This window comes from Tachyglossus aculeatus, chromosome 21, assembly GCF_015852505.1.
Source record: "Tachyglossus aculeatus isolate mTacAcu1 chromosome 21, mTacAcu1.pri, whole genome shotgun sequence".
Lineage (NCBI taxonomy): Eukaryota > Metazoa > Chordata > Mammalia > Monotremata > Tachyglossidae > Tachyglossus > Tachyglossus aculeatus.
The window spans coordinates 76377230-76403900 of record NC_052086.1 but is presented as its reverse complement, the minus strand read 5'-3'; the positions used below and the strand labels follow the sequence as shown (position 1 = coordinate 76403900).

At 44.6% G+C, this 26671-nt stretch overlaps 1 protein-coding gene and 1 non-coding gene across 9 annotated transcripts in view; one reads left to right on the top strand and one right to left on the bottom strand.

Moving 5' to 3' along the window:
- Positions 1-26671, bottom strand: part of CLEC16A (C-type lectin domain containing 16A) — a 257225-nt gene that overhangs the window by 60695 nt on the left and 169859 nt on the right. For all 8 annotated transcript variants that reach the window (XM_038762218.1, XM_038762220.1, XM_038762222.1 and 5 more), the window contains 3 exons: positions 17051-17202; positions 15873-16077; positions 10425-10592 (listed from right to left, as the gene is read on the bottom strand). In XM_038762218.1, the coding sequence (XP_038618146.1) occupies positions 10425-10592; positions 15873-16077; positions 17051-17202 (525 nt within the window). The remainder of the gene's footprint in view (positions 1-10424; positions 10593-15872; positions 16078-17050; positions 17203-26671) is intronic.
- Positions 13346-13483, top strand: LOC119942931. The gene has a single exon (XR_005455424.1). It is a non-coding gene; the product is annotated as a small nucleolar RNA SNORA7 (small nucleolar RNA).

Sequence of the window (26671 nt, the reverse complement as noted above, 5' to 3'; positions counted from 1 at the left end):
AGCTGTCCTGAAGGCACAAGGAGATGCCAGATTGCAGGGAAGGAGAAAGGTCAGGACTGGAGATGTAGATTTGACAATCATCTGCATAGAGATCGTAATTGAAGCCATGGGAATGAATAAGTTCTCCAAGGGAGTGGGTGTAGATGGAGAACAGAAGGGGACCTAGAACTGAGCCTTGAGGGATCCCTCCTGTCAGAGGGTGGAAGGTAGGGATGGAGCCAGAAAAGAGAATGTGTGTCAGTTACTGTATGAAGCGCTGGGCAGAGATAAGATAATTGGGTTGGACACAGTTGGAAAGAGTCTGGGTCCCACTCAGTATTAATCCCCACTTAACAGATGAAGTAACTGAGGTACACAGAAGTCAAATGACTTGCCCAAGGTCACACAGCAGAGGCGTGGAGGAGCTAGGATTAGAACTCAGGTCCTCTAACTCCCAGGCCCACGCTCTATCCACTAGGCCACGCTGTATATTTCTCCACTCCAACAGAAATGTGATTTTTAATAAGGCTTTGAAGGTGCGGGGAGAGTGGCAGTCAGTTGGAGACCAGGCTGGATAGATCTTGTACCACTTCAACAATTACACACTCACAACCATAGCATTTTTGGTACCTGCCCCTATATTATTTAAGCACTGCTTCTTCCTATCCCTAACTTATTTTTGCCTGTCTCCACCATTAAAGTGTCAGCTCCATGATCATGTCTTTAGCCTCTACCGTACTCTCCCAAGCACCTAGTATGGTGCTCTGCACATAGTGGGTGCTTAATAAATACTGTTGATTTAGTGGCTGGTCACTGGTCTGACCTCACAGTGGCCTTCCTTACAGTTTCGTCTTCTAAAAATAGGATGTAGAAAAACATGAAACGGGAGCGAGACAGGGAAGGGAAAGGGGAGGAGAAAGGAGTAGCTATGGGGTGGAGAATCATAGGCAGATGGGAAAGAGCCATAAAAAAAAGGAACAGATGGAAGACTGAGGCCAGGGCCAGGCCCCAACGGACTAGCAGAGGGAGAGAAGACGAGAGTGAGAGGCATAAGAGAAAGAGAGGAAGGAAGGGGAAAACATTACTATGAAGAAAGAGGGAGGAAAACCATCTGCGTCTCCGTCAAAGACGGAGAACTTTTGCTCAGCCATTCGATCTGTTGCTCAAATGGAAACAATTGCATTCTGGGCTATGCAAGGGTGGGTGGGGGGAGGGTCCTGGGACATTTTTTCATATTTTGTAACCAAGCGGGAGCATGGCCCATAAGGTTGAGTAATACTTTGACAGAGCTATTTACTTCTCCCTTCCTCCTGCTGCTAGTAAAATCTGGTTTGAGAAATGTTTTCAAATATTTGCATGTTAGAATTCCATATGGGGAAGAACCACACAATTCGTCCTCCTAGAGTTAGTAGGATCTATTGTGAAAGTCCTTCCAGGGCCTGTTGCCATCAGGAAACCTGAGACAGACACTCCTGGCTTTTAAGCTACCAGCCGGTTGCAAACTTTAGAAGGCTGAAAATTTTCACGCAGCTTTCATGGAGCCCATTGCCCAACCAGGAATCGAGAAACAAGCCCGATATTGTTTGGTTACTGTTTCCTTCCCTGAAGTCTCAAAGAAGAGCTTCCTCTGCCGGAACTCCCGAGGCCTGAGTTGGGATTAGTTTGGTCTGGTCTAGATCTGGGTTTTCCACGCTTTACTCCTCCCTGCTCCTCCTTATTTCTCCTCAGAAGTCAGTGGGAGAACAAGGGGCCTGGTGAGGCCTCAAGGGAAAGAGGACTCTGAACTGAACGCATTTTTTGCAGGGGGGTGGGGTGGGGGTGCTTTGACACTGAGGATCTTTTTGTGTCGCTCTCTCTCTGGCGGCCGAACCCTCGCCCTCAGCCTGCCTCTGGCCTGGAACTCCTTTACCCTTCATTTCTGACAGACCACTACTCTTCCCACTTTCAAAGCCTTATTAAAATCACATCTCCTCTAAGAGGCCTTCCCTGACTAAGCCCTCATTTCCCCAACTCCCTCTCCCTTCTGTGCCACCTGGCACTTAGGTTTGTATCCTTTATTGTTGCCAACTTGTACTTCCCAAGCGCTTAGTACAGTGCTCTGCACACAGTAAGCGCTCAATAAATACGATTGATTGATTGATTATGCACCCCACACTCAGCCCCATAGCACTTATGTACATACCCCTAATTTACTTTAACATCTGTCTCCCCTTCTAGATTGTAAGCTCCTTGTGGGCAAGGCACATGTCTACCAACTCTGTTACACTGTAGTACAGTGCTCTGCATGCGGTAACGTTCAATAAACATGACTGATTGATTTGGGCTGACCCAGAAACCTGGAGTCCACTCGAGGGAAATGAACGTTTCCTCCCTCTCCAGGAGGAGATGTGAGTGCAACCTCAATCCCCTTGCCCTCTCCTACCTCAGTCGCTACTCTCTTACTACAACCCAGCCCGCACACTTCACTCCTCTAATGCCAGCCGTCTCACTGAACCTCGATCTCATCTGTGTCACCGTCAACCCCTGGCCCACATCCTGCTTCTGGCCTGGAAAGCCCTCCCTCCTCAAATCTGACAAACAATTCCTCTCCCCTCCTTCAAAGCCTTATTGAAGGCTCATCTCCTCCAAGAGGCCTTCTCTAAGCCCTCCCTTCCCCTTCTCCCACTCCCTTCTGAGTAGGTTGACTGGCTCCCCTTATTCATCCCCCATTCCCAGCCCCACAGCACTTATGTACAGAACTGTAATTTATTCATTTATATTACTGTCTATCTCCCCCTCTAGACTGTAAGCTCACTGTGAGCAGGGAATGTGTCTGTTTACTGTTAAACTGCACTCTCCCAAGCCTTTAGTACAATGCTCTGCACACAGGAAGCGCCCAATAAATACGAATGAAAGAATGAACCAAATCAGCTGTGAAGCTGCTGCGGAGGAAGAGGCTTGGCCAGTAGCAATTTAATCAACATTTCAGGCTTCCTATTGAGCTGTGAAGCTGCTGCGGAGGAAGAGGCTTGGCCACTAGCAATTTAATCAACATTTCAGGCTTCCTATTGAGCATTCTAGGACCTTTACTTCTTCACACTAGAGAGTAATGAAGGAAATGCTGCTTTCCAAGAGGTCTAACTTTAACACAGAGATGAATGAGGTTGATGAGGTATGAGGTTCATATCCGTAATATATTTATCCTCCAGATCGTAAGCACGTCCTTTAGACCATAAGCTCAATGTGGGCAGGGACCGTGTCTATCAAGTCTTCCATTGTACTCTCCCAAGCACTTAGTACAGTGCTCCGTTCACAGTAAGTGCTCAAGAAATACCATTGACCGATGGGGAAGAGGATCGAGGAGTGAGGCAGGAGAAGGTCATCAAGGGGCAGGGCTACTGGGTGTGGGCTACTGGGTGGGATCTCTTGGGCTCTCACTTAATTCTCCTCCCTTGTCAGGAAAGTTGGCTGGTATACAACATTTTTTAACTCCTCGGACACTTAGGGATGCTTCCCAGAATGGTCAGGGGAAACCATGGTCGATGGCCACTTAGAAAAGTTCCTGATTTTACTATGGGAGAAAGAACTAACTTGCTATAGTAGCTCCTGAGAGTCACCTTCTTGGGACGGGAGAAGTATCAGCAGTAAAAATTTCCTGAGATGTCTATGCTGTTACAAAAGAGTTATCACAAGGCTTTACTCACATCTTAATTTAGGCTGTAAAACTCTGAAAAAAGGTTTTATCTTGGAAATTTCTAATTCAGGGTTGAAGCTAGTCCCCGGTTTAGCAACTAGTTTAAAATACCAGAAAATTTACTTTTCATGAAATAGGGTAGTCAACTCACACTACAAGCATTGATATCTAGGATCTGGTTTCTAGAAACTGGCAGCTAGGAGGGGAAAAAAACCCACAGGAAAGATAAATAAAGGTGTCAAAAAAAGCATTATGAATCTGAAGATCAGAGATCTGCTCCATCAAAATCACCCTATAATCCTCTCACTCTTCCAGTATTACACAATTTCTTACAGAATCATGTTTCATATTGCTCTTCCACAGAACTGCTTAATTTTTCATGTCACACAGGTACATTGCGTGTTTATTTTTCTTTGATAAAGATAACACCTGGGAAATGCAATCTATTCTCAAAAGCCGGGACTGGGTTCTCAACTGATTTGGAAGGCCCCAAGCATTGACATAAAACTAATACAAACAACAAGAAACCGGCTTGAAATTCTAGGCCAAAAAAAGGAGCTGTCAGTTACTGACATAGTGAAATGGAATTTATAAAACTAAGCCCTCATCAACATCTGGGTGAGTATAAAGACACTGCAGACTGCAATCCATTAACCCCTCTCCCACTACCAAAGCAAACAATACTTAACTGACTCTTTTCGACAAGGGTTAACACACTCAGTGAACTATACTTTTTGCTCCAATTGTTAAAATTGGTTAAGCTTAGTTACGTTATTTAAAAAAATGTTGCAGTTGTGAAAATTCGCTGATGACTTTTGAGAAGCAGCGTGGCTCAGTGGAAAGAGCCCGGGCTTTGGAGTCTGAGGTCACGGGTTCAAATCCCGACTCCGCCACTTGTCAGCTGTGTGACTTTGGGCAACTCACTTAACTTCTCTGTGCCTCAATTCCCTCATCTGTAAAATGGGGATTAAGACTGTGAGCCCCCCATGGGACAACCTGATCACTTTGTTTCCCCCCAGCGCTTAGAACAGTGCATTGAACATAGTAAGCACTCAACAAATACCACCATTATTACGACTTTTTAAAGAACATTTCAAAGGATTCTCTGCACGCTGCAAGGGGGAACAAAATCTTCATGAAAGTACTCATATATAATCTCCCTTTTTCTGTGGTGCAATATCAAATTAAGATGTGTGAATGACGTGCCAGAAAACTTCCCATATTTACTGAGCTATGGTCTTTCAATGCACAAGTTACACCAAGGGAGGCAAACTAAGAAACTGCGCTCACTTTCTTAGGCCACCAGGAAACCTAGTGAATTCCTCAACTTCCTTGAGTCCCTGCCACGGCTCAAAAGAGGGAAAACACTTTCCTGTGGGTTTGACCATAGTTCCAGGGACAGCGTTAGTCCTGAGAGAATCGTTGTTTTTTTTACAATGAAAGTTTACTATCTTGCACTATTTTTGCTCACCTAACAGAGGCAGATCTGGAGGTAACCTTTCCTGCCTACCGAGGATGCTCAAAAGAACTGTCTGACTGACCATTTGTTGAACAGGAAGCCACTGGCGGGAGGATCATAGGGGGGAGAGGGGGTCTGCAACCCAGGGAGGGGGCACAGCCTGCAGCTGTCCTGGCCCTGTACGACACTGGCAATGTAGCCCTCCGAAGGAGAACTCTGCCCCACTTTTTTAGGTTGTGAACCCCTGAGGGCCAGGGCCAGTGTCTAACTCGCATCCATTACATTAACGTCTGTTTCCCCCTTTAGCCTGTAAGCGTGTTTTGGGCAGGGAATGGATCTGTTATATTGTCATATTGTAGTCTCCCAAGCACTTAGCACAGTGCTCTACACACAGTAAGCGCTCAATAAATACGACTGATTGACTGACCCATGTATTCTTTTCCAGTGATTAGAAATACTACTACTACTACTATTATTATTATTATTATTACTTGCCTTTAGGGTGAACGATGGGTGGGGTGAAATTTTTAATTTACATACATGAGAGATTTTGAATGCAATAACCCTGCAATATATTTTTCCCATTTCACTGCCGACTTCTCACCTACATTCTACCTCTGGCATGGAACACCCTCTCTCTTCCTATCTGACAGATGATCACCCTCCCCACCTTTATTCATTCATTCATACATTCATTCAATCGCATTTATTGAGCACTTATTGTGCACAAAATACTGTACGAAGGGCTTGGGAGAATATACTACAACAACAAACAGACACGTTCCCTGCCCACAACAAGCTCAGAGTCTAGAAGGGGAGACTGACAGCGCTTAGTACAGTGCCTGGCTTACCAAATACTAATACATAGTGCTTATCAAATAGTATTATTATTATTAATAATAAACACAAATAAAGGCACAACTCTTCCTAGAGGTCTTCCCCAACTAAGCCTTCATTTTTCCTACTCCCATTCCTTTCTGTGTCACTCTTGCACTTGGATTTGACCCCTTCATTCACCTCTCCCTCAGCCCCACAGAACTTATGAATCTATCAATAATTTATTTATTTATTTTAGTGTCTATCTTCCCCTCTAGACTTGAAGCTCGTATGGGCAAGGGATGTGTCTACCAACTCTGTTACACTGCACTCTCCCAAGCGATTAGCTCAGTGCTCTGCACACAAGTCACTTCAGTTCTCTGTGCCTCAGTGACCTCATCAGTAAAAGGGGGATTGAAACGGTGAGCCCCAAGTGAGACAGGGACTGTGTCCATCCCATTTTGCTTGTATCCACCCCAGCACTTAGTACAGTGTCTGCTACATAGAAAGCACTTAACAAATACCATTATTACTATTAATAATTATTATTACATTAACAGATGATCATCACAATAGCAATAATGGGCTGGGGCAGCTTCCAGCTACCACCCAGCTTCCTGCAGAGCTGTTGGCTGTGCAGGCAAAGTCAGTCAATCAATTGGATTTATTGAGTGCTTATTGTGTGCAGAGCATTGTACTAAGTGCTTGGGAGAGCACAATATAACACTATAACAGACACAAAGCTACAAGCACTGCCACCGATAGGATGCCAAATCCGCGGCTGAGCACTAGTGCTCAAAAGCCACACTAGATTTCAAGACCAGCCCGTCCGTGGCGTCCGAGCCGGAGATTCCCCTGCCCCTGCCTCAGAGGGAAGTGTTTTTTAAAACAGGTGAACAGGTAATTTCTGGACTATAAAGTGAAGAAAATTAAAGGTTTGATTCTCTTCTTTCGTAAGTAGTGTGCGCATAAGTACCGAGGGGAACCGGTCAAGTGGGATCCGGTTTTATGTAATAAAACTAGTCTATAAAATCAGAACAACCTCCCTGCTTGAAAATGATTTCCAGAGAAAAGGGAATGGTAATCCCACACGGCATGGAATTTTATTAATATGGTAAGGGAAACGGAGTAGTTCCCCACTGAAGCCTGCCTAAGGAATAGGAACAGGAAACAGCCTTTCAGCCTGGGTCATTAAGATGCAGTACCAACAGGCTATTTTGGTTTTCAAATTTGTGCCTTGCTTTTTCATGCAAATTATCCTCCCACTGCCCAATCTCTCCACGCAGCCTGGTCTCTGACCTTATGACACGCGTTTATGAAATAACACGCTAGAGTCTTAGAACCAAACACGTTAAAGTGGCACAACGCAGGTCTAGACAGGAAGCTCCTATTATCATTTCTGGCTGCTTCCTCTAGCCCAACTCAAATCTGTCTAATGCTTCAGCCCTCAATGGATCTGCTCCTCCATCTCTCTAGTTACACAAATTAACTGTACCTCCAAAAATGTTACTCATCTTCAAAATATCCCCATCCTTTTTCTGTCCTCTCTTGACAAATCACCCCAGACAAAAATCAATGACCCTATCTGGAATTTTGTCTTCCTAACTTCACATATCATCATACAACGTTTCTAAATCTTTTACGTGCAGCTTTTCCATTTTTAAATTGCATCCTCTAAGAGAGCAGTTCATAATTCAGAGTCGGTTCCTCCCTGAGTGTGGCTACGTGGGTTTGTTTTGTATTAGTTTGCTTCCCGGAAGGTTCGACAATTCTTCAGCCGTAGAATACTAGACTTGGATAGATTTGGGGCCAATGCTTGTGTGAAAAGAGTGTGCAGAGAAGGGCAGTTGCGCTTTATTTGACCGTTATCAGACAAGGAGACACCAGGGTCAGGATAGACACCGCTCCTCCATATGGAAGTGACCCTGATAATGGGAGGAGCAGGGTGGCCTGCTGGATAGAGCACGGGAATGGGAGTCAGAAGGACCTGGGTTCTAATCCCGACTCCGCCAACTGTCTGCTGTGTGACCCTGGGCAAGTCACTTCACTTTTCTGGGCCTCGGTTACCTCATCTGTTAAAGGGGGATTGGTTGTGAGCTCCATAAGGGACATGGACTTTGTATTACCTGATTAGCTTGTAATAGTAATTCTGGTATCTGTTAAGCACTAACTGTGTTCCAGGCACTGTACTAAATTCTGGTGGATACAAGCAAATTCGGTCAGATACAGTCCCTGTCCCACGTGGGGCTCATTATCCTGTATGGATTATCCTGTCCCTACTATGTTTAATGATAGTACTGCTATTGTCATGACTGTTAGACCGTTGTTGGGTAGGGATTGCCTCTGTTGTTGAATTGTACTTTCCAAGTGCTTAGTACAGTGCTCTGCACGCAGTAAGCGCTCAATAAATAAGAATGAATGAATGAATGATCATCATCATCATGTGGGTGAGGGCACCCAGCTAACGCATTTAGGAGACAGGACCGATCTTCACCGAGGGTGCTAGAATCTATGGCAGTGGTGACCCCACCGGCATTAAAGTTCTGGAAAATGATGATGATGATGGCATTTCTTAAGTGCTTACTATGTGCCAGGCACTGTACTAAGCACTGTGGTGGATACAAACAAATCACACAGTCCCTCGTCACAGTCCCTGTCCCATGTGGGGCTCACAGTCTAAACCCCCGGTTTACAGATGAGGCAATGGAGGCACATAGAAGTGAAGTAACTTGCCCAAGGTCACACAGCGGACAAGCGGCAGAGGCAGGATTAGAACCCGTGACCTTCTGACTCCCAGGCCTGTGATCTGTGCCACTTCCCCAAGGGGGAAGATGTGCTCCTTGGTTCATAGTCCTTGGGCAATTAAGGCCAAGCAGGTGGGCTGTTGGTAGGACTGCTTCACCTCTACTCCCCTCCTACAGGGCAACCACATGGATCTTCACCGTCCTCAGGGCTGGAATCTATAGTGATACTGATCCCTCTGGCAAGTAAGTCCTTGAAGAAGTGCCCCTTGAGTCATGGTCCCTGGAGACTTAAGCCAAGCAGGTGGAAAGTCAATAGGACTGTTTTTCCTCTACTCCCCTCTCGTTAGGGCAAGCACACCCCTCTCACAAAAGTTCTGGGGCTTGGAGGGCTAGCTAGTAAACTCTAGTCAAGCACTTTGCAAATGGGAAAGGCCTAGCAAGAATGCAAAACACTGTGACAAAGCCTGGCCTTTAGAACCCTGATTCTAATTCAAACCCACCATGCTTTGCATACTGGATTTTTCAAGCTGCATACCAAACGGTTCCACTCTGAAAGTGACCACACTAGGCATTGCTGAAAGAGCCACTAGAATGAACAATAACAACGTCTCTAAGGAGCTCGAGGTTCTTGAGGATTTTTTTTTTAAGCCTGATTAATCTTCTACATCCCTGAAAGGTCAGGAAAGGGGCTTCATTGATGAGTCCAGCAGAAACACACCCCAAATCAACACATTCCAGCCTCTAAACAATTCTCCTTTGGGGAACAAAAGTGCACATGGTTTTAGACTCATTATTCCACTGTAAAAAAACAACCACTTGAAATCATAGCTGGAAATAGCAGTATCTAGCAACTGAGTTGCCTTTAAAGGAGCGACTTATACTAGGTAGTTTGGCCGGCTTTTAGGATGTTTTTACAACCTCGAGAAATGCTCGCATGAAGAGTTTTGTTTTTTTTTCAGAGATCTAGGGTCCATATGGATCTACTTAAGGCAGAAAGAATCGTGTATTAAATCGCTGTAGTGCTTTCTGTTGTCAGGAGACGGTTTCTACTTAAAGCAGAAAGAATCGTATATTAAATCTCTGTGATACACTCTGTTGTCAGTAGACAGTCTCTGCTGCTCTAGCAGTTCAGCCCTAATTTTGTGATTAACTTATCTTTCTTTTTGGGAAACTGAAGTATAAAAACCTGGTTAAAGAGGGGGACATCTCAAAAGAAAGTAAAACGAGAGCCAGAGTAGGGGCCAGAACAATTTTTTTCCATCTCACTTCTTCAGTTACAGCATTAACCACACTATCACTTTCTAACCATCTTGGCCTGGAAGGGAAATTACTCTACCACAACTTCATTAGTAATAATTTTTGAATTTCCAAGAAATTTCTAAGAAATCTCTCAGTGCTAATTCTAAGAAATTTCTCCACACACCCAAGAGACGTTCTGGAAAACTAAAATGAGATGGCAGAGCACCAAAAAGCAAAGGCAAGATTTATTTCTGGAACTTCGGCTTAGCCTTGTACTCCGACTTGCAGGGAATTCCAAGAAACCACTCCTTAACAGCCAATTTGATGTCTGAAGGTTGAAGGGCAGCTTTTCTGAGGCTTGTTGGGAATGAAAAGTTGCCACATGTGTGCGCGCGCACACACACACTCTCTCTCTGTCTCTCTCTCTGTCTCTGTCTCTCCTTCTCCCACTCATGATTGAGGGTGCCATGTTTTTCTTACCGGGAGGGAGGGGAAATGAGAAGCCTGATTTTACCTGGCACCTTGTCGACCGATGCGAAAACGGAACGCTGAACGGTCGGATCACTGCTGCCCCGGCGTGACTGATCGTAGAAGCGGAACGGGAGGTGCTGAGAGGTGGTGGCGGAGCTGTGTCCGAACCCCATAACTTCCGTCGAAGGCTGGATTGGGAGGTCCAGGAGAGCTGGGTTTAACGGGAAGGTCTTTTGTTAATTCAATAGCTGGGTTTAATGGAACGGTCTTTTGCTAATTCCATCACAGGCACCCAGATATCTTGTAAGCCTTATTAAGAGCATGTCTCCTCCAAGAGGCCTTCTCTGACTAAACCCTCATTTCCCCCTTCTCCCATTCCCTTCAGCATCACCCTTGCACTTGGACTGGCCCCCTTTATTCAGCCCTCTCTCAGCCCCACAGCATTCATGTATGTATCTGTAATTCCTTTATTTATATTAATGCGTTTCCCCCTCTAGACTGTAAGCTCCTTGTGGGCAGGAAATGTGCCTACTAAATCTGTCACATCATATTCTCCCAAGGGCTTAGTTCAGTGCTTTGCACACTGTACACTCTCAATAAATGCGATTGATCGATTGACTTTAAAGCCACCCCAGGTTGGCTAACTTCTGCAATTTGCAGGCAAACTTCTAGGGATAAAATTTAGGATTTAAATGAGCTCAGAGACCATGGCGGTCGATTTGTTCTGATGATTTTGACACCTGTCTGCATGTTTTGTTTGTTGTCTGTCTCCCCCTTCTAGACTGTGAGCCTGTTGTTGGGTAGGGGCCGTCCCTATATGTTGCCGACTTGTACTTCCCAAGCGCTTAGTACAGTGCTCTGCACACAGTAAGTGCTCAATAAATATGACTGACTGACTGAATGAACGAATAAATACTATGGGAACCAGATGTAATGGGAAAGAGGGAAAAACACATTTGACTGTGGGTGATCTTTATCAATTACACTTCAAATAGTTCTGGGTTCTAGTGCCATTACCTCCCAAAATAAGGCACTGATACAGTTTTTTTCCCTATCTGTAAATCATAAATAATTCACTTGCCACAGCTCAGGAACTCGGGGGAAGTGACGGCTGGATGTGGATTTCGGCTTTAGGAAAGACGTCTGTTCATCCCTACCCATAATCAATCATTGCTACTGATCACACACCTACTGTGCACAAACGTGGTAAAGATGCTATCCAATTTTCATTCTAAACAGGGCTGGTGATAAATTAAATTCACTTTATTATTCTTTAAAAGAACAATTTAAAAAGCATCCAAAGGCATAGATTCTAAGTAACAGTCACACCACACCTTAATTCCCCATTTAAAAATGGAACACTTTGCTTTCTGGCCAACTGTGAAAAATAATGCTACAGTAGAAAAAACAGAGAATATATCTGAAGAGAAAGGACTGATTGATTTAAGACACCTTTCACACTAAAAACGGTTTCTGGAATGGTTGTGTAAACCAAGTTCTTAAGTAATGATAAATCAATCGATCAGTGATATTTATTGAGTGCTTACTGTGTGCAGAGCACTATCCTAAGCTTTTGGGAGAGAACAATATAACGGAATTGGTGGTCACATTGCCTGATCACAGGGATGGAAGTACTAAATGGTTACCAAAAAAAAAGGAATGCTACAGTAAATAACAGTGCTCATAAATCTTTCTACTGTATCTGTTTCATGAGAGTAATCTTGTCATCTTTCCTCCCTCATACGCACAGCCCATTGTCAAAATCTGGGCGTTCTTTCTGCACAGCATCTCCCAGACCCTCCCCTTCCTTTTTACCTAAGCTGCTTTCACCATGGTACAGGCTCTGTTCTAACTACGGCTACACTGTTGCATCAGTCCAGCACTTAGTACAGTGCCTTGCACATAATAAGCGCTTATCAAATAACCATAATTATTAGCGGTGCCCTCTCTGGTCTCCCAGACTCCAGCCCCTCCCCACTCCAATTTCTACAGCACACTGCTGCACGCGTCACCTCGGCTCACGTTTTTCCTCTCCCCCAAGCCCTCCCAAGGGTTCCTGTGATGCTCCCTTGTCAACCCAAAAACTCTCACAACAGACTTCCGAGCTCTTTAGCACCTCTTCCAAACTATCTGCTCTCTTCACCCACTCTTCCCCAAACTTGTTCTCTTTGTTCTTCTCAAGCTAACCTTCTAGCTGTTCTTTGCTCTCAAGACTCAGGCCTCTGTTCTCTCGGCTTGGTACTCCTTCCCTTCCCAAACCAGGCAGATTGCACCGCTCCCTCCTTTCCAAGCAAAGGGGCCTACTAAGAAGCAGTGTGGCTTAGTGGAAAGAGCAAAAGCCTGGGAGTCAGAGGACCTGGGTTCTAATCCTGGCTCCGCCATTTGTCTGCTGTGTGACCTTGGGCAAGTCCCTTCACTTCTCTGGGCCTCAGTTACCTCATCCGTAAAATGGGGATTAGGACTGTGAGCCCTATTTGGGACAGGGACTGTGTCCAACCCTATTATCTTGTGTCTTCCTCAGCGCTTAGTTCAGTGCCTGGCACATAGTAAATGCTTAACAACTGCCATTATTATTATTATTAATAAAGCCCACCTAAAAAATTTCATTTCCTCCAATATGCCTTTCCCAATTAACTTTCCAGCATCCTAAACTGTACAATCCCAAAAGACAACTCTTGCACTTCTGAATTTATTTTAACCCCTCCTCAGCATTCATACGTATTCATTCTATTTTTTAGTTTTGACCTCTCCAGTTATGAACAGTTTTTATGTTTGCTCTCTGTGCTAGACTGTGAGCTCCTTGTGGGCAGCGACCATTTTGCTTTTCTAAACTGAACTTCCTAAACTCAAGAAATACTTCTACTATTACAGTGAAACTTTTTTCCTACGCAAGTCCTCTAGACTGTGAGCTTGATGTGGGCAGGGAACGCGTCTACCAACTTTGCTGTACTGTTCTCTTCTGAGACCCTCTCAGGGTTGCACCTGGAGAGTTTCTAGTACTCTATCAGTCTCAACTATGGGAGGGAGAGTCAAGCAGAGGCCTATTCATTCCATTCCTAGCTCGGGCAGTGGCTAGTGAGTGGAAGACAATCTGCTACGAGTCAAAACTCCTCTGTGCTGGGCAGGAGCAGCTTGGGAGAGAGTTGAGGGTGGTTACTCAAGCTGACCGCATGGACGGAGGCAACGATAAACCAGTTCCTTATTTTGAACAAGAAAACTCTACAGATACACAACCAGAATGACTTCAGATGGAGGTGGGGCATTCTGGGAGAGATGTGTCCTTGGCATCGCTATGGGATAGAGATGACTCGACAGCATATGACGAGACTCTTCCAAATGTTTAGGACGGTGCTCTGCACACGCTAAGCGTTCAGTAAATACCACTGAGTAAAGGACTGATGTGACCCATAGACCAGCTGACGGTCAGGCAGCGTACTGTGGAACCAGTTGTGCGCAATTGTGCCCCCATCACCCTCTCTCCCTTTTCCCACCTGGCAAAGAAGGCTCACCCTGTACCCTCCTTGATTTCAAATCCCTCTTTAGGAGGGGATGGGGCAAGTCCTCAACTGAAGCTTCTCTCAATCACCTTGCCCTGTCCTACCTCACCTTTCTATCCTCTTACTACAACCCAGCCTGCACACTTTGCTCCCCTAATGCCATCCTTCTCACTGTACTTCAATCTCGTCTATCTCACGGCTGACCTCTTGCTGGGAACATGGAGTATGTACTTATTTCTATTGCTTTCTCTTAACTGCCTAATACAGTGCTCTGCACTAGTACACTCAGTTCAGCCATAATGTGTGTTTTCACTCCACATTTTCATTCATTCAATCATTCAATTGTATTTACTGAGTGCTTACTGTGTACAGAGCACTGAACCAAGCACTTGGGAGAGCACAATACAACAATAAACAGTCACAATCCCTGACCACAAAAAGCTTAGAGTCTAGGTGATGGAGGGGAAGAGACAGACATCTGTACAAATAAATAAAATAAAATGACAGATATATACACAAGTGCTTTGGAGCTGCAGGGAGGGGATGGGGAAGAGCAAAGGGAGCAAGTCAGGGTGACTCAGAAGGGAATGGGACATGAGGAAAAGTGGGGCTTAGTCTGGGAAGACCTCTTGGAGGAGATGTACCTTCAATTAGACTTTGAAGGCAGGGAGAGTAACTGCCTGTCAGATTGAGGAGTGAGGGTGTTCATTTTGGCTAAAATTTAGTTAGGGAATGTTTGCCCAACAATGTAGGCCTATTTGCACACTACATTCTGTGGTGTGGGAGGAAATGGCTTGTCCATATGCACTTGTGCACACGAGAATAATACTGGACCCCGTGAGTACTGTATTGCAAATTTTTGATCAAAGTGGGGTTTTGCGAGAATGCAAACCCTATGTTGTGGGGGCTGGGTATATAATGAAATGATTCATGTCCTGCCATGAACCTCCTTATAATGAGATTTGACCTGAAGGACAGACCAAATGTACAAGGAGAATTTAGCTTTACAAAAAAAAAGTGCACTTTCTTTAATGTTTGTTAGGGATGAGATTTGGCAGTCTGCTTCCCTCTTAAACTCCAAGCTTCATTCTGAGGGTCAAAGATAATCTGTCTATGAAGGCTTTGTAATTCAGAGGATGGCCAGTTGTTTCCAGAGAACCACACAAGCGGGAGAGATTTCAGTTGGGCTTAAGGAAAAGCTTCTTAGCTGTTGGGTGATAAAACACCGGCACGCCCTACCTGTCAAGCAAAGATGAAAGAAGACCTTAAAAAATCTAACCTCAGTAGTTTTCTCATTAGCTTCCTGCAGGGAGGTATCTTGAAAAGAGCCCTCATGGCTCTTACCAGGTGAAATGTATTTCTGAATATTGACTCTTTCTCTTGTGATAAAAGCCAAGAAACAGTCTCTATGGGTACACTATGGTCGGGACTATGGGCCTTTTCAGTCACAAACACACATGGTAAGCACTTAACGAATACCACTATTAATTCATTAATGATTATTCATTATTATTATTATAAGTTCCCACAGGCGAATTTCACCATTAGCAGTGTTTTCCTTCAAGTCCGAAGGACCGCTGTGTATCCTTTCTCTTAAGACGAAATCCGTGTGGCTGTCAAGAACCAATTTGAAAATAAGCATCCAGAACAAAACAGCTCGCCTCTTCGTAAGTCCCACCCTGTTTCCTGGCTCTTGGTCTGGACGGGCTGGCAAAAGAGAGATGTTTTCCGGTTCCAAACCCAAAAGAAAAAACTGCATTTGTGAGCCTCTGCTCAGTCGGTTGGTCGGTCAGTCAGTCGTATTTATTGAGTGCTTACTATGTGCAGAGCTCTGTACAAAGTGCTTGGGAGAGTACAACAGAGCAATATAATAGACACATTTCCTACCCACAACGGGTTTTCAGCCTAGAGGGGGAGGTGGACATTAATAGATAATTTTATATATATATATATATATATATATATATATATATATATATGACAGATCTCCTCACCTGCTATCCGCTGCATCTTCATGCGTCGAGCTTGGATGCGGCCTTTGGCCAGGCGCTGCTTGGCAATGATACAGCGGATGTGGTCCGAAAAAATAAACGTGGCTTGGAGGATGGGGAAGGGCTTGGAGTGGGGGCTTGAGGCGGGCTTGTGAATAATTATGTTCAGTGCTCTGCTGTCGTCTTCAACTCCAGTGACCTGCATATCCTGTGGAAAAAGCAAAACCAATTTCTTTAATTTAGATTGCTTCTCTCTTTTCCCATTCTTACCAAAGTCTTTAATTTGTAGTGCCTAAGGGGGCAAGCAAACTCTCAGAAAGCCTCCTTTTCATTAAAAAAAGAAGGGGGCGAGATGTCGAGTAAAAACTTTTCCTCCAGCTAGAAAGTTGGAAAGCGGCATGTTAAAACCAATACCTGAGCAGACTGTAAGCTAGTTGTGGGCAGGAAATTGTGTCTGTTTTTATACTGTACTCTCCCAAGTGCTCAGTGCTGTGCTCTGCACACAGTACACGCTCAATAAATATGACTGACTGACCTTCAGCTAGGAAGGTGGAAAGCAGCATGTAAAACTGATACCCGAGCAGCGGTTAGGAGGGTGGAGAGCAGCATGTAAAATCAGTGCCCGAGCGGCTAGTAAGTGAAAGGCTAGAATGCCAATGGATCAACCGGGAATTGGCTAAGAAGCCTGAGGCTCCTGACTGCCTTGGCAACCACTGAGTGCCCAAACCTCCTTGAGAACTAAACCGGCTTGGGCGATCGCATGGGCACAAGTTAACTGCTACAGTCACAAAAACATTTCAATGGGTAAGTAATACTAACAATGTTCTTCTGAAATTGTGTGTGTGCATATTTAATTTCCCCAAGCACTTCTCTGCTTATAAGAATGGGATGTGGTTGAGTCTTACACCTCCAGCTATAAAGGGTTTACAAGTAGACGGCAGACCTTCGAGAAAATACCAGTTTGAAAAAAATTAATGACTAAAATCAGTGGAGACTAAAGAGCATTTAACTAGGCTGGGATTTGAAAAGGACTTCTGAGTCTGGGGAAAGGAAGATTTGATAAGCCGATCTTTCGAAACACTTAAAATCTGGGAAGTGGATAGTAAGGCAAAGGTTCTGGAATTTTTCCCAAATGGGAAGACGATTTTCCCAGCTGCACAAAGGAGTCTCTGGCAACTGACCTGCAGAAGGCCTGCAAATTTCACCACTCCCCAGCCCAATCTTGCAATGTCTGGCTCCACCAAGCTCATCTGGTAAATATCCACAGCCAGAAAGCGCTGCACCATAACTCCATCTTTTGTCATCACTGTGCAAGCAATTAAATCGCTGTTATCTGAAACAAACAAGAAGGAGGGGGTTAGCGGATTGAGAAGTTGTGGAATTAACCCACCAGAGATGGGGTAATTCAGTTTTATGTACTCATATTTTATAACCCAACTTTTCACTGTCCCTTATTTTCAGCAGAATTTCTCTTCGGCATGTCATAAAAACTCTCAGTTAACAGGAGGCCCTCGGTCCCTAAATTTGGGTTTTAATTTACCTTGTTTATCCTTGATAGCACTTGACATGGCATAAGAACATTAGTTTATCAAGTATTTGGAGTTTGCACTGCAATGGAATCTTTCTGGACCATGTTTTGGGGTTGCTTTGGGTTTTTTTTTTTGGAGGAGGAGGGGTTTACTGGAAAATAATTCTGGCTTTGGTAAGAATGGGAAAAGAGAGAAGCAATCTAAATGTGCTATTCTGGGAAAGCACACTCAGGCATTATCAGTTACTGTGGTATCTTGCCTGTAGTGGCCAAAACTTCCTTATTTACAGGGCATGTGTTTTACCGCACTCTAATTTTGGGGGCTTTGAAAAAACAATGACCTCGGGGAAAAAAATAATAAAAGTAGTCTGAGAAAATGAAAGCCTCAAAAGTCCAAAGGAAAATTAAAACCGGACCACTGTCCTTAAAGATGGAAAATGGACATAATAGTTGAATGCTTTTCTCGCAAAATGTTTGGGGTTATATAGTTTGCCACAAGGATAACCGAAATGCACGTCTATTATTTAAAAGTTGAATAATTTTCTTCATGAACAGTAAATGGGGCCCTGATCTCACACTGAAGAGGAAACCATTTGAAAATTTATTTCAGTAATCACTAGTAAATAACCACTGTAAAACAGTACAGCTATTGATGACTTCAATGCAAACCTCATAGTCACGAGAGATAAACCGCTACATTCAATAACACGCATGCATTCAGGTGAAAAAAATATCACCAAACTGTAATTTTATGTGAGGAAAAAATATGGGGTGAGGCAAACAAGGACAGAGAGAGAGTAAATTAGTATGTGCATGATCCCTCTAGGCTGAAAACTCATTGTGGGGAGGGAATATGTTTACCAACTCTGTTATATTGTACTCTCCCAAGTGCCTAGTACAGTGCTCTACACATAGTTAGTGCTTAATAAATATGATTGACTGGTCTTTTGATTTGGAGGATGTTGCTTATGATGCTGATGATTATCAGTGTGTGGGGGTGGGGAGTGGGAGGAAGGGGAGGAGAGGCGCGAGGGGAGAGCATTTAAAATGTCACTGTAGTACTGACAGTGCCAACTACCTTGTGAACCCTCAAATATTGTCCCTTGTCCTGACATGCTTGGGATTTGTACAATTTAATGCTGTTTGTCTCAATTTCATAATTTTCTTGACGCTTCTGTGCCAGAAAGTCACTCCTCTCTTTATTGCTATGTATCAAGCTATCCTCCCTACAATCAATCAATGGTTATGCCTGAGTGCTTACTGTGTGCAGAGCACTGTACTAAGCACTTGAAGAAGTGCAATACAAAGGGAGCCAGAAGATGAACATGTAGGTAAATCTGGGACACACATTAATATTAAAGGGGTACAGTGCACAGAGGAGGCAGAAGGAGGGCAAATAGGAGAAATCAGGGTTTAGGCAAGACCTACGGGGTAACAATGATTTTAGTAGTTTTTTGAAGATGGAGAGTAGTGCCCTGTCTTCTATGAAAAGGGAGGGAACTTCAGGCCAGAGGGAGGATATGGGTTAGGGGTTGGCGAAGAGTCGTATGAGACTGAGTTAATGATGAGTAGGTTGTTAGAGGGGCAAACTGTGCATGTTGGGTTGGAGTAGGAGATCGGTGAGGTAGAGTAAACAGTCAATCGTATTTATTGAGTGCTTACTGTGTGCATGACACTGTACTCAGCGCTTGGGAGAGTAAGCAGCATGGCGTAGTGGCAAGAGCACGGCTTTGGGAGTCATAGGACGTGGTTTCTAAGTCCAGCTCTGCCATGTGTCTGCTGGTTGACCTTAGGCAAGACACTTCACTTCTCTGGGCCTCAGTTCCCTAATCTGTAAGACTGTGAGGCCCATGTGGGACAGGCACTGTGTCCAATCGGATTACCTTGTATCTTCCCTAGCGTTTAGAACAGTGCTTAGCACATAGTAAGCGCTTAAAAGATACCATAATAATAGTAATTATTATCATTGAAACACACTATAAAAGACACATTCCCAGCTCATAACGAGCTTACAGTCTACAGTACACAGAGGAGGTGGATCATAACGAGCTTACAGTCTAGAGTACACAGAGGAGGTGGAGGGGCAACCACTGGAGGTTCTGGAGGAGTCGAGAGATGTGAACTGAACTTTGTTGTTTTTTTTTTAAAAAAACGACCTGGGCAGCAGATTTGAGTATGGGCTGGAGAGGAGAGAAACAGGAGGCTGGGAGGTCAGCGAGGAGGCTGATGCAGTAGTCAAGGTGGGCTATGATAAGCGCTTTGATCAGTGTAGTAGCAGTTTGAATGGAGGGGAAAGGGTAGATTTTAGTGATGCTGTGAAGGCAGAACTGACAGGATTTGGTAACGGACTAACTATGGGGGCTGAACGAGAGAAATGAATCGAGGATGACGCCGAGATTTCGTGCCTGTGTTAGTTGGATGACAGGGTCTGGGTGGGAAGATGAGCAAGTCTGTTTTGGATACGTTAAGAGGTGACGGCCCTGGGGAATTTAACTTCATACCAAAGGGAACATTTAGAAACCTACGGTAGCTCGGTACCTTCCACGTCTGTGTGATGCGTCCGTGCCGTGAAAGACATATCTGGCACATGCATACAGCACTTACATACCGGCCCATAAATTACATCTTATAAATGATTTACTTAGTATCTATCTCCCACCTCTAGAATGTAAACTAGTTGCAGGCAGGGAACATTGTCTACCATCTCTTTTGTACTGTACTCTCTCAAGTGCTTAGTACAGTGCTCTGCACACAGTAAGTGCTCAATCGATACCACTGATGATGATAATGGCTCACTGAGCAGTTTCACCGGCATCACTTATGAACCAAAACTCAAGACCAGTACTGAAACGCAGTGAGGTCACCAGCTTTGAAGCGATATTTTTTTTTGCGACAGCTGTGCTGGGTGGCTGATGTGAGGAGAATGAACGGTAACAGGGTCCCCAAAGGAAACAATGAATGGTGAACTGTAATAATAATGTTGGTATTTGTTAAGCGCTTACTATGTGCCAAGCACTGGCAGAGCATTTTTAAGGCACACAGAAGTTTGATCAGGTGATGGCAGTGTACCCCTGGGATGCAACATTGTGAGGTAACACGTAACAGAGATCAATCAATTGATCAGTAGTAGTTACTGAGCACTTACTGTGCGCAAAACAGAGTACTTTGGAGAGTACAAGACGACAGAGGTGGTAGACATATTCCCTGCCCACACGAGCTTACAGTCCAGGGACATGCCATCGATGCACAAATGGATGGATGCTCGTTGTGGGCAGGGAATGTGTCTGTCTATTGCTGTTGTGTACTCTCCCAAGCGCTTAGAACAGTGCTTTGATCACCTTAGAGAAGCAGCGTGGCTCAGTGGAAAGAGCGCAGGCTTGGGAGTCAGAGGTCATGGGTTCTAATCCTGGCTCTGCCACTTAATAATAATGATAATAATAATAATAATAATAATGGCATTTATTAAGCACTTACTGTGTGCAAAGCACTGTTCTAAGTGCTGGGACGTTACAAGGTAATCAGGTTGTCCCACGGTGGGGGTGGGGGCTCACAGTCTTAATCCCCATTTTACAGATGAGGTAACTGAGGCACAGAGAAGTTAAGTGACTTGCCCCAAGTCACACAGCTGACAATCGGCAGAGCTGGGGTTTGAACCCATGACCTCTGACTCCAAAGCCTGTGCTCTTTCCAGTGAGCCACGCTGCTTCTCTGCTGTGTGACTGTGGGCAAGTCGCTTCACTTCTCTGGGCCTCAGTTCCCTCATCTGTAAAACGGGGATGATGACTGTGAGCCCCATGCGGGACAACCTGATTACCTTGTATCCCCCCAGCACTTAGAACATTGCTTGGCATACAGTAAGTGCTTAGCAAATGCCACTATTATTATTATTATTAACAGTGCTCTGCACACAATAGGCGCTCAATATATACAACGAATGAAGCTGTGGGGGTAAAGCTACATTGCACTGCAATCACGATGCCATGAGAACCAGATATGACTTGCGAGTCACAGTAAGCGCTTAATAAATGCCATTATTATTATTATAAGTTCATGAGAAGCAATGAGATCAGGAAGGAGACGGATACAGCCGGCTCTGAGCTTCTCCAGAAAATTCACCATTCTGGAACGGGCTTGACCCCAACCCATCTCAGATTAATGAGATCTTACTACTTCCTCATCCGTTCGTGTAGTCAGATACGTTTCATTTATTATGTTTCAAATGAAAGAGCAAAAGAACCAAGGAAGACAATAAATCGGTGAGCCTTTCAAACAACACTGCAAATATTAGGACAATATTCCAGGAATATTATCCTGGAAGCAGCAGAGAAACGGCGTAGCCTAGTGGGTAGACTATGGGCCTGGGAGATTAACTTCTAGCTACCCCAGCGCTTAGTACAGTGTGCACTGGTACAGTGCCTGGCACACAGTGAGTACTTGACAAATATCATAAAAAAAAACCAATCTAAAATTCACTGCAACAATAATTCTGAAAATTACTGTGGGAATCCCGAAAAGACATCAAGCAACAAAGAGAACAGAACATTTGTGCACTCATTTACCCGCCCCCAGCGCATGCACACACACACACACATACAAACACACACGCACACACATACACACACACACTCACTGTCTCTAATGTAGATATTTTATACTAATTTCTTTCAGTGTCTCTCTTCCGCTAGACTGTAAGATCCTTCAGGATAGGCATCATATTTACTATATATTTACTATATATCCCCACAGCACCTGTATATATGTATATATGTTTGTACATATTTGTTACTCTATTTGTTACTCTATTTATTTATTTATTTTACTTGTATATATCTATTCTACTTATTTTATTTTGTTAGTATGTTTCGTTTTGTTCTCTGTCTCCCCCTTTTAGACTGTGAGCCCACTGTTGGGTAGGGACTGTCTCTATATGTTGCCAACTTGTACTTCCCAAGCGCTTAGTACAGTGCTCTGCACAAAGTAAGCGCTCACTAAATACGATTGATGATGATGATGATATTGCACTCACCAAAGCACTTAGTTCAGTGCCCTATACAAAGTAAGCCCTTGTTAAATACTATTGATTGATTGATTGATTGATTGGAAAGCATAAGGTTTACAGTTGCTCCTAGGACTTTGAAAATTCTAAATAACCACACCAAATCCCAGACGATTGTGACTCACAAGCAAATCTCTGATAAACCATGGGAGTCTTTATCTCCTAACATCTGCACATGTTGGCTTTTTAAATTATGCCTTCTATTCAAATATATATGCAAAGATACAATACAGTCTTTCTCTGTAATATGCCCCAAGCACAATCAGAAGTTTTCTTTATCCCAATACTGCCTCACTACCTTAGCCAAATAAAAGTACTTTGAAATCAAACATTTGTGGACTCATGAACTTATCTTTTAATACCGATGCAGCTGCTATTCCTAGGGCTAATGAAGGTATTTTTGAAGCACTTACTATGTATGCCATGCATTACGCTAAGCACTGGGATAGATACAAAATAATCCAATCAGGCCATTTCTGATGGTCTAAGGAGGAGGGAGAGCAGACTGGCATAGTGGATAGAGCACAAGTCTGGGAGTCCGAAGGTCATGGGTTCTAAGCCTGGCTCTGCTACTTGTCTGCTGTGTGGCCCTGGGCATGTCACTCAACTTCTCTGTGCCTCAGGTGTGTCCAACCCGATTTGCTTGTATCCACTCCAGCGCTTAGGCAAGAATGGGAACCAAGTTCATGTTCTCTCCGTAGCCCATATGATGAACGTGAACTCTGAACATGTTTCAATCAATCAGTGGCAGTTATTAAGTGTTTCATGTGGGCAGAGCACTGTACTAAGCGCTTGGAAGAGTACAGTGCAACAGGGAGCGTAGACACGCTCCCTGCCAGCCAGGAGCTAACAGTCTACAAGGGAAGACAGATGTTACAACCACAAAACATTTTTCATGAATGTCTGGATAAGAGATCGAGAGACTGAAGAGTGGAGTAAAACTTGGGTACAATGGCATGCAACCTTTTTTTTTTTTTTGCAAAACAGCGACACACAGTGAATCCTTGGGGCAGTTGGTGGGCAAAAGACTACATAATTTGTGGCCCCTTATGAACCATGTGAAGGGAGAGAAGGAAGCTGTGTGTCGTTGGACATGTCACTTTACTTCTCTGTGCTTCAGTTCCCTCACTGTACAATGGGGATTAAGACAGTGAGCCCCATTTGGGGACATGGACTCTGTCCAACCTAATTACCTTGTATCTACCCCAGTGCTCAGAACAGTGCCTGGCACATATGGGAGCAGCATGGATTAGCGGAAAGATCATGGGCTTGGGAGCCACAGGTCATGGGTTCTAATCCCAGCTCCGCCACTTATCCGCTGTGTGACTTTGGGCAAGTCGGTTAACTTCTCTGGGCCTCAGTTACCTCATCTGTAAAATGGGGATTAAGACCGTGAGCCCCATACGGGGAAACGGACTGTGTCCAACCTAATTACCCTGTATCTACCCCAGCGCTCAGAACTGTGTCTGGCACATAGTAAGCGCTTAACAAACATCATAAGAGAGAGAGAGAGAGAGAGAGACACAGACAGACAGGAAAAGAAGGCTGGGTATAAAGGGGAAGGGCAGGGATGGGGTGGGGAGGAAGCCTCCTGAGGAGGTGTTGGCAGCAGGGAGCTGGATGCCCGGGATCATAGGGTGGACGCTGACACCCAGCTGGCCATGAACTCGGTCAGTCAGAGCACAGGGATCCTAAGGCCCAGGTGCACACACGCCGCTCTGGCAGGAAAATCCTCGCCCACAGGCTCCCAGGGAGGGAGTTTCCACCACTCACGTCAGCAGGAAGGAGGGGAGTCCCCCTTGCTTCGGAGTTCTCATGCCATAGGGCACTTTTGGGGGGGCGAGGGGGGGGGGTCTACGCTCCAGCCCCACCTCTTGCTTCTGTCCCCAGCCTTCCAATGTCCCACAGTACTCTGACTCTGAACAGCTGCCTCCCCACTCCCCAGGGGGAAGGAGAGAGGCTGAGACCACATTCCAGCCCTTGCTCCCATCCGCACCACTGTTCCCAGCCCTCCCCCTTTTTAAGTGGCATTTCTTAAGTGCTTACTATGTGTCAGGCACTGAACTAAGCACTGGGGTAAATTTAAGATAATCCGGGTAGACACGGTCCATGGCCCACTTGGGGCTCAGTCTTAATCTGCACCCAGTAAGTGCTCAGTAAATGACTGAGTGAATTAATCCCCACTTTACAGATGAGATAACCAAAGCACAGACAAGTGAAGTGACTTGCCCCAGGTCACACAGAGGGCAAGTGGCAGATCTGGGATTAGAACCCAGGTCCTCTGATTCCCCAGGCCAGAGCACCTTCCACGAGACCATGCTGCTTCTCACTTCCACCTCGGACGGAGGAGCCAATGATCAGGAGTTTGATGTGGAAAAGTGTGGGCATCCGCTAGAGGTTGTTGACTAGTGGAGAGATGTATGCAGAAAAACAATGAAAAAAAGATGATCAGAGGAGCAGAGTGGAATTTAGAGAGGGAGAGGCTGGAGGAAGGGAGGTGGCTGATAAAAGCCAGGGTAGGACTGACTTGATTGATGGCCATTTGGATGGAGAGGAAAGAGCAGACATGGGAACTGCCATGGAGGGGAAAAACAAGATTTAGCAAAAGGCGTCATGTGAAAGTTGAAAAAGAACACGGACTCAAGGATAATGCCAAGGTGGCAGGCTTCAGAAACACAGAGAATGGTGCTGTTTTCAGCCACGACAGGCGAAGGAGAGGATTTTATTTTCAAAATAGAATTACAGTCCCTAAGGAAACTCAATATTGGTAGGTTTTCGAAAATACACGAGTGATACAGTTTTTATTTTTGTAGTGGACTTTGATTGACTGGTGGTATTTAGTCTCTCTGGTCTGATTCAGATATCATTTCTCTTTTTAATGAACCAGCAGGCCCAGATGATTCCTAAAATTTCATGGAAGTGCAGTCTGCAGGGCGATACAGGCTTTTTTCATTATGTCGTGTTTGTATTGCCTTTCCCAGAAAGGAGGGCTGTCAACTTTCCAAGCTTAGGGTTCTTTGACCTTTTCAGAGACAAAATTCCTGAGTTTTATCCGGGGCCATAACCAAGAAATCTTTTCTATATCCTTCAGTGGGCTCATTCTTAAGGTGTAAGTGTTGACAAATGCCGACAGCCGATCCTCCAAAATCCTTGTTGAACCAATGCCATTTTATGAAATATTTCTCTAAAAAGAACACTGTTAATAATGCTGTGCTGGAAAGGTGTTTGAGAAAGGGGTCCTAACAACATAATAACCCCTCTATCAAATCTTAAAGAACGCAAAACAGACAGAGTTCAATTCCTGATTACTTGAACCCACTGATTCTCGCCGCGAGTCTGTGTTAGTGCCAGAGAAGAAGAGGACAGCAGTTCTGGACAACCGACATCTGTCTTACTTTGCTAACTGGGGGAAGGGGAGGACAGGGAGCCCGGGATGACTGCTCTTCTGATCATCTTTTTTTAATTGTTTTTCTGCATACATCTCTCCACTCCTCAACAACCTCCAATGGATGCCCACACCTTTCCGCATCAAATTCCTGATCATTGGCTGTAAAGCTCTTCTGTCCACTCTCTCTTTCTTTTCTACTACAGCCTATCTCTCACACTCAATTCCTCCTGAGATCACCTCTAGCTCAGCCTACGTTCTTGACTCTCTTTGCCTCTGACCTCTGGCTCATGCCTTTCCTCTGGTCTAGAGCACCCTTCTGCTTTAAATCAACCAGACTACAGCTCTCCCCACCTTCAAAACCCTTCGGAAATCCCACTGATTTCAGAAGGCTTTTCCTGGATTAACTTTTTTCTCTCCTCCAAGACACATCCTCTCCACTGTCGTCTCAGTGTTCTTGCTCTCACGTCCTAAAGAACTTTTTTACACCTCGTTTGAAATATTCTACTATCCCTCCCTTACAGACTGCAACTCCTTGTGGACAGGGATCATAACTACGAAGTCTACTGGACTGTACTTTCCCAAGTGTTTAATACAGTGCTCTGAACACAGGAGGCACTTAATAAATATCACTGAATGATCAATTCTTACTCCTACTTGTAAATTATTTATGTCTATCTACTCTACCAGATGGTATAATTTTTGTGGGCAGGTATCTTTTTCTCTTATACCCTCCCAAGCTCTTAATACAGTGCTCTGCACATACTACTGTTTGAAAAATTGTGTCCAGTCTGAACACGGCTCTTTAATACAAAGGGCAGAGAGAACTAATT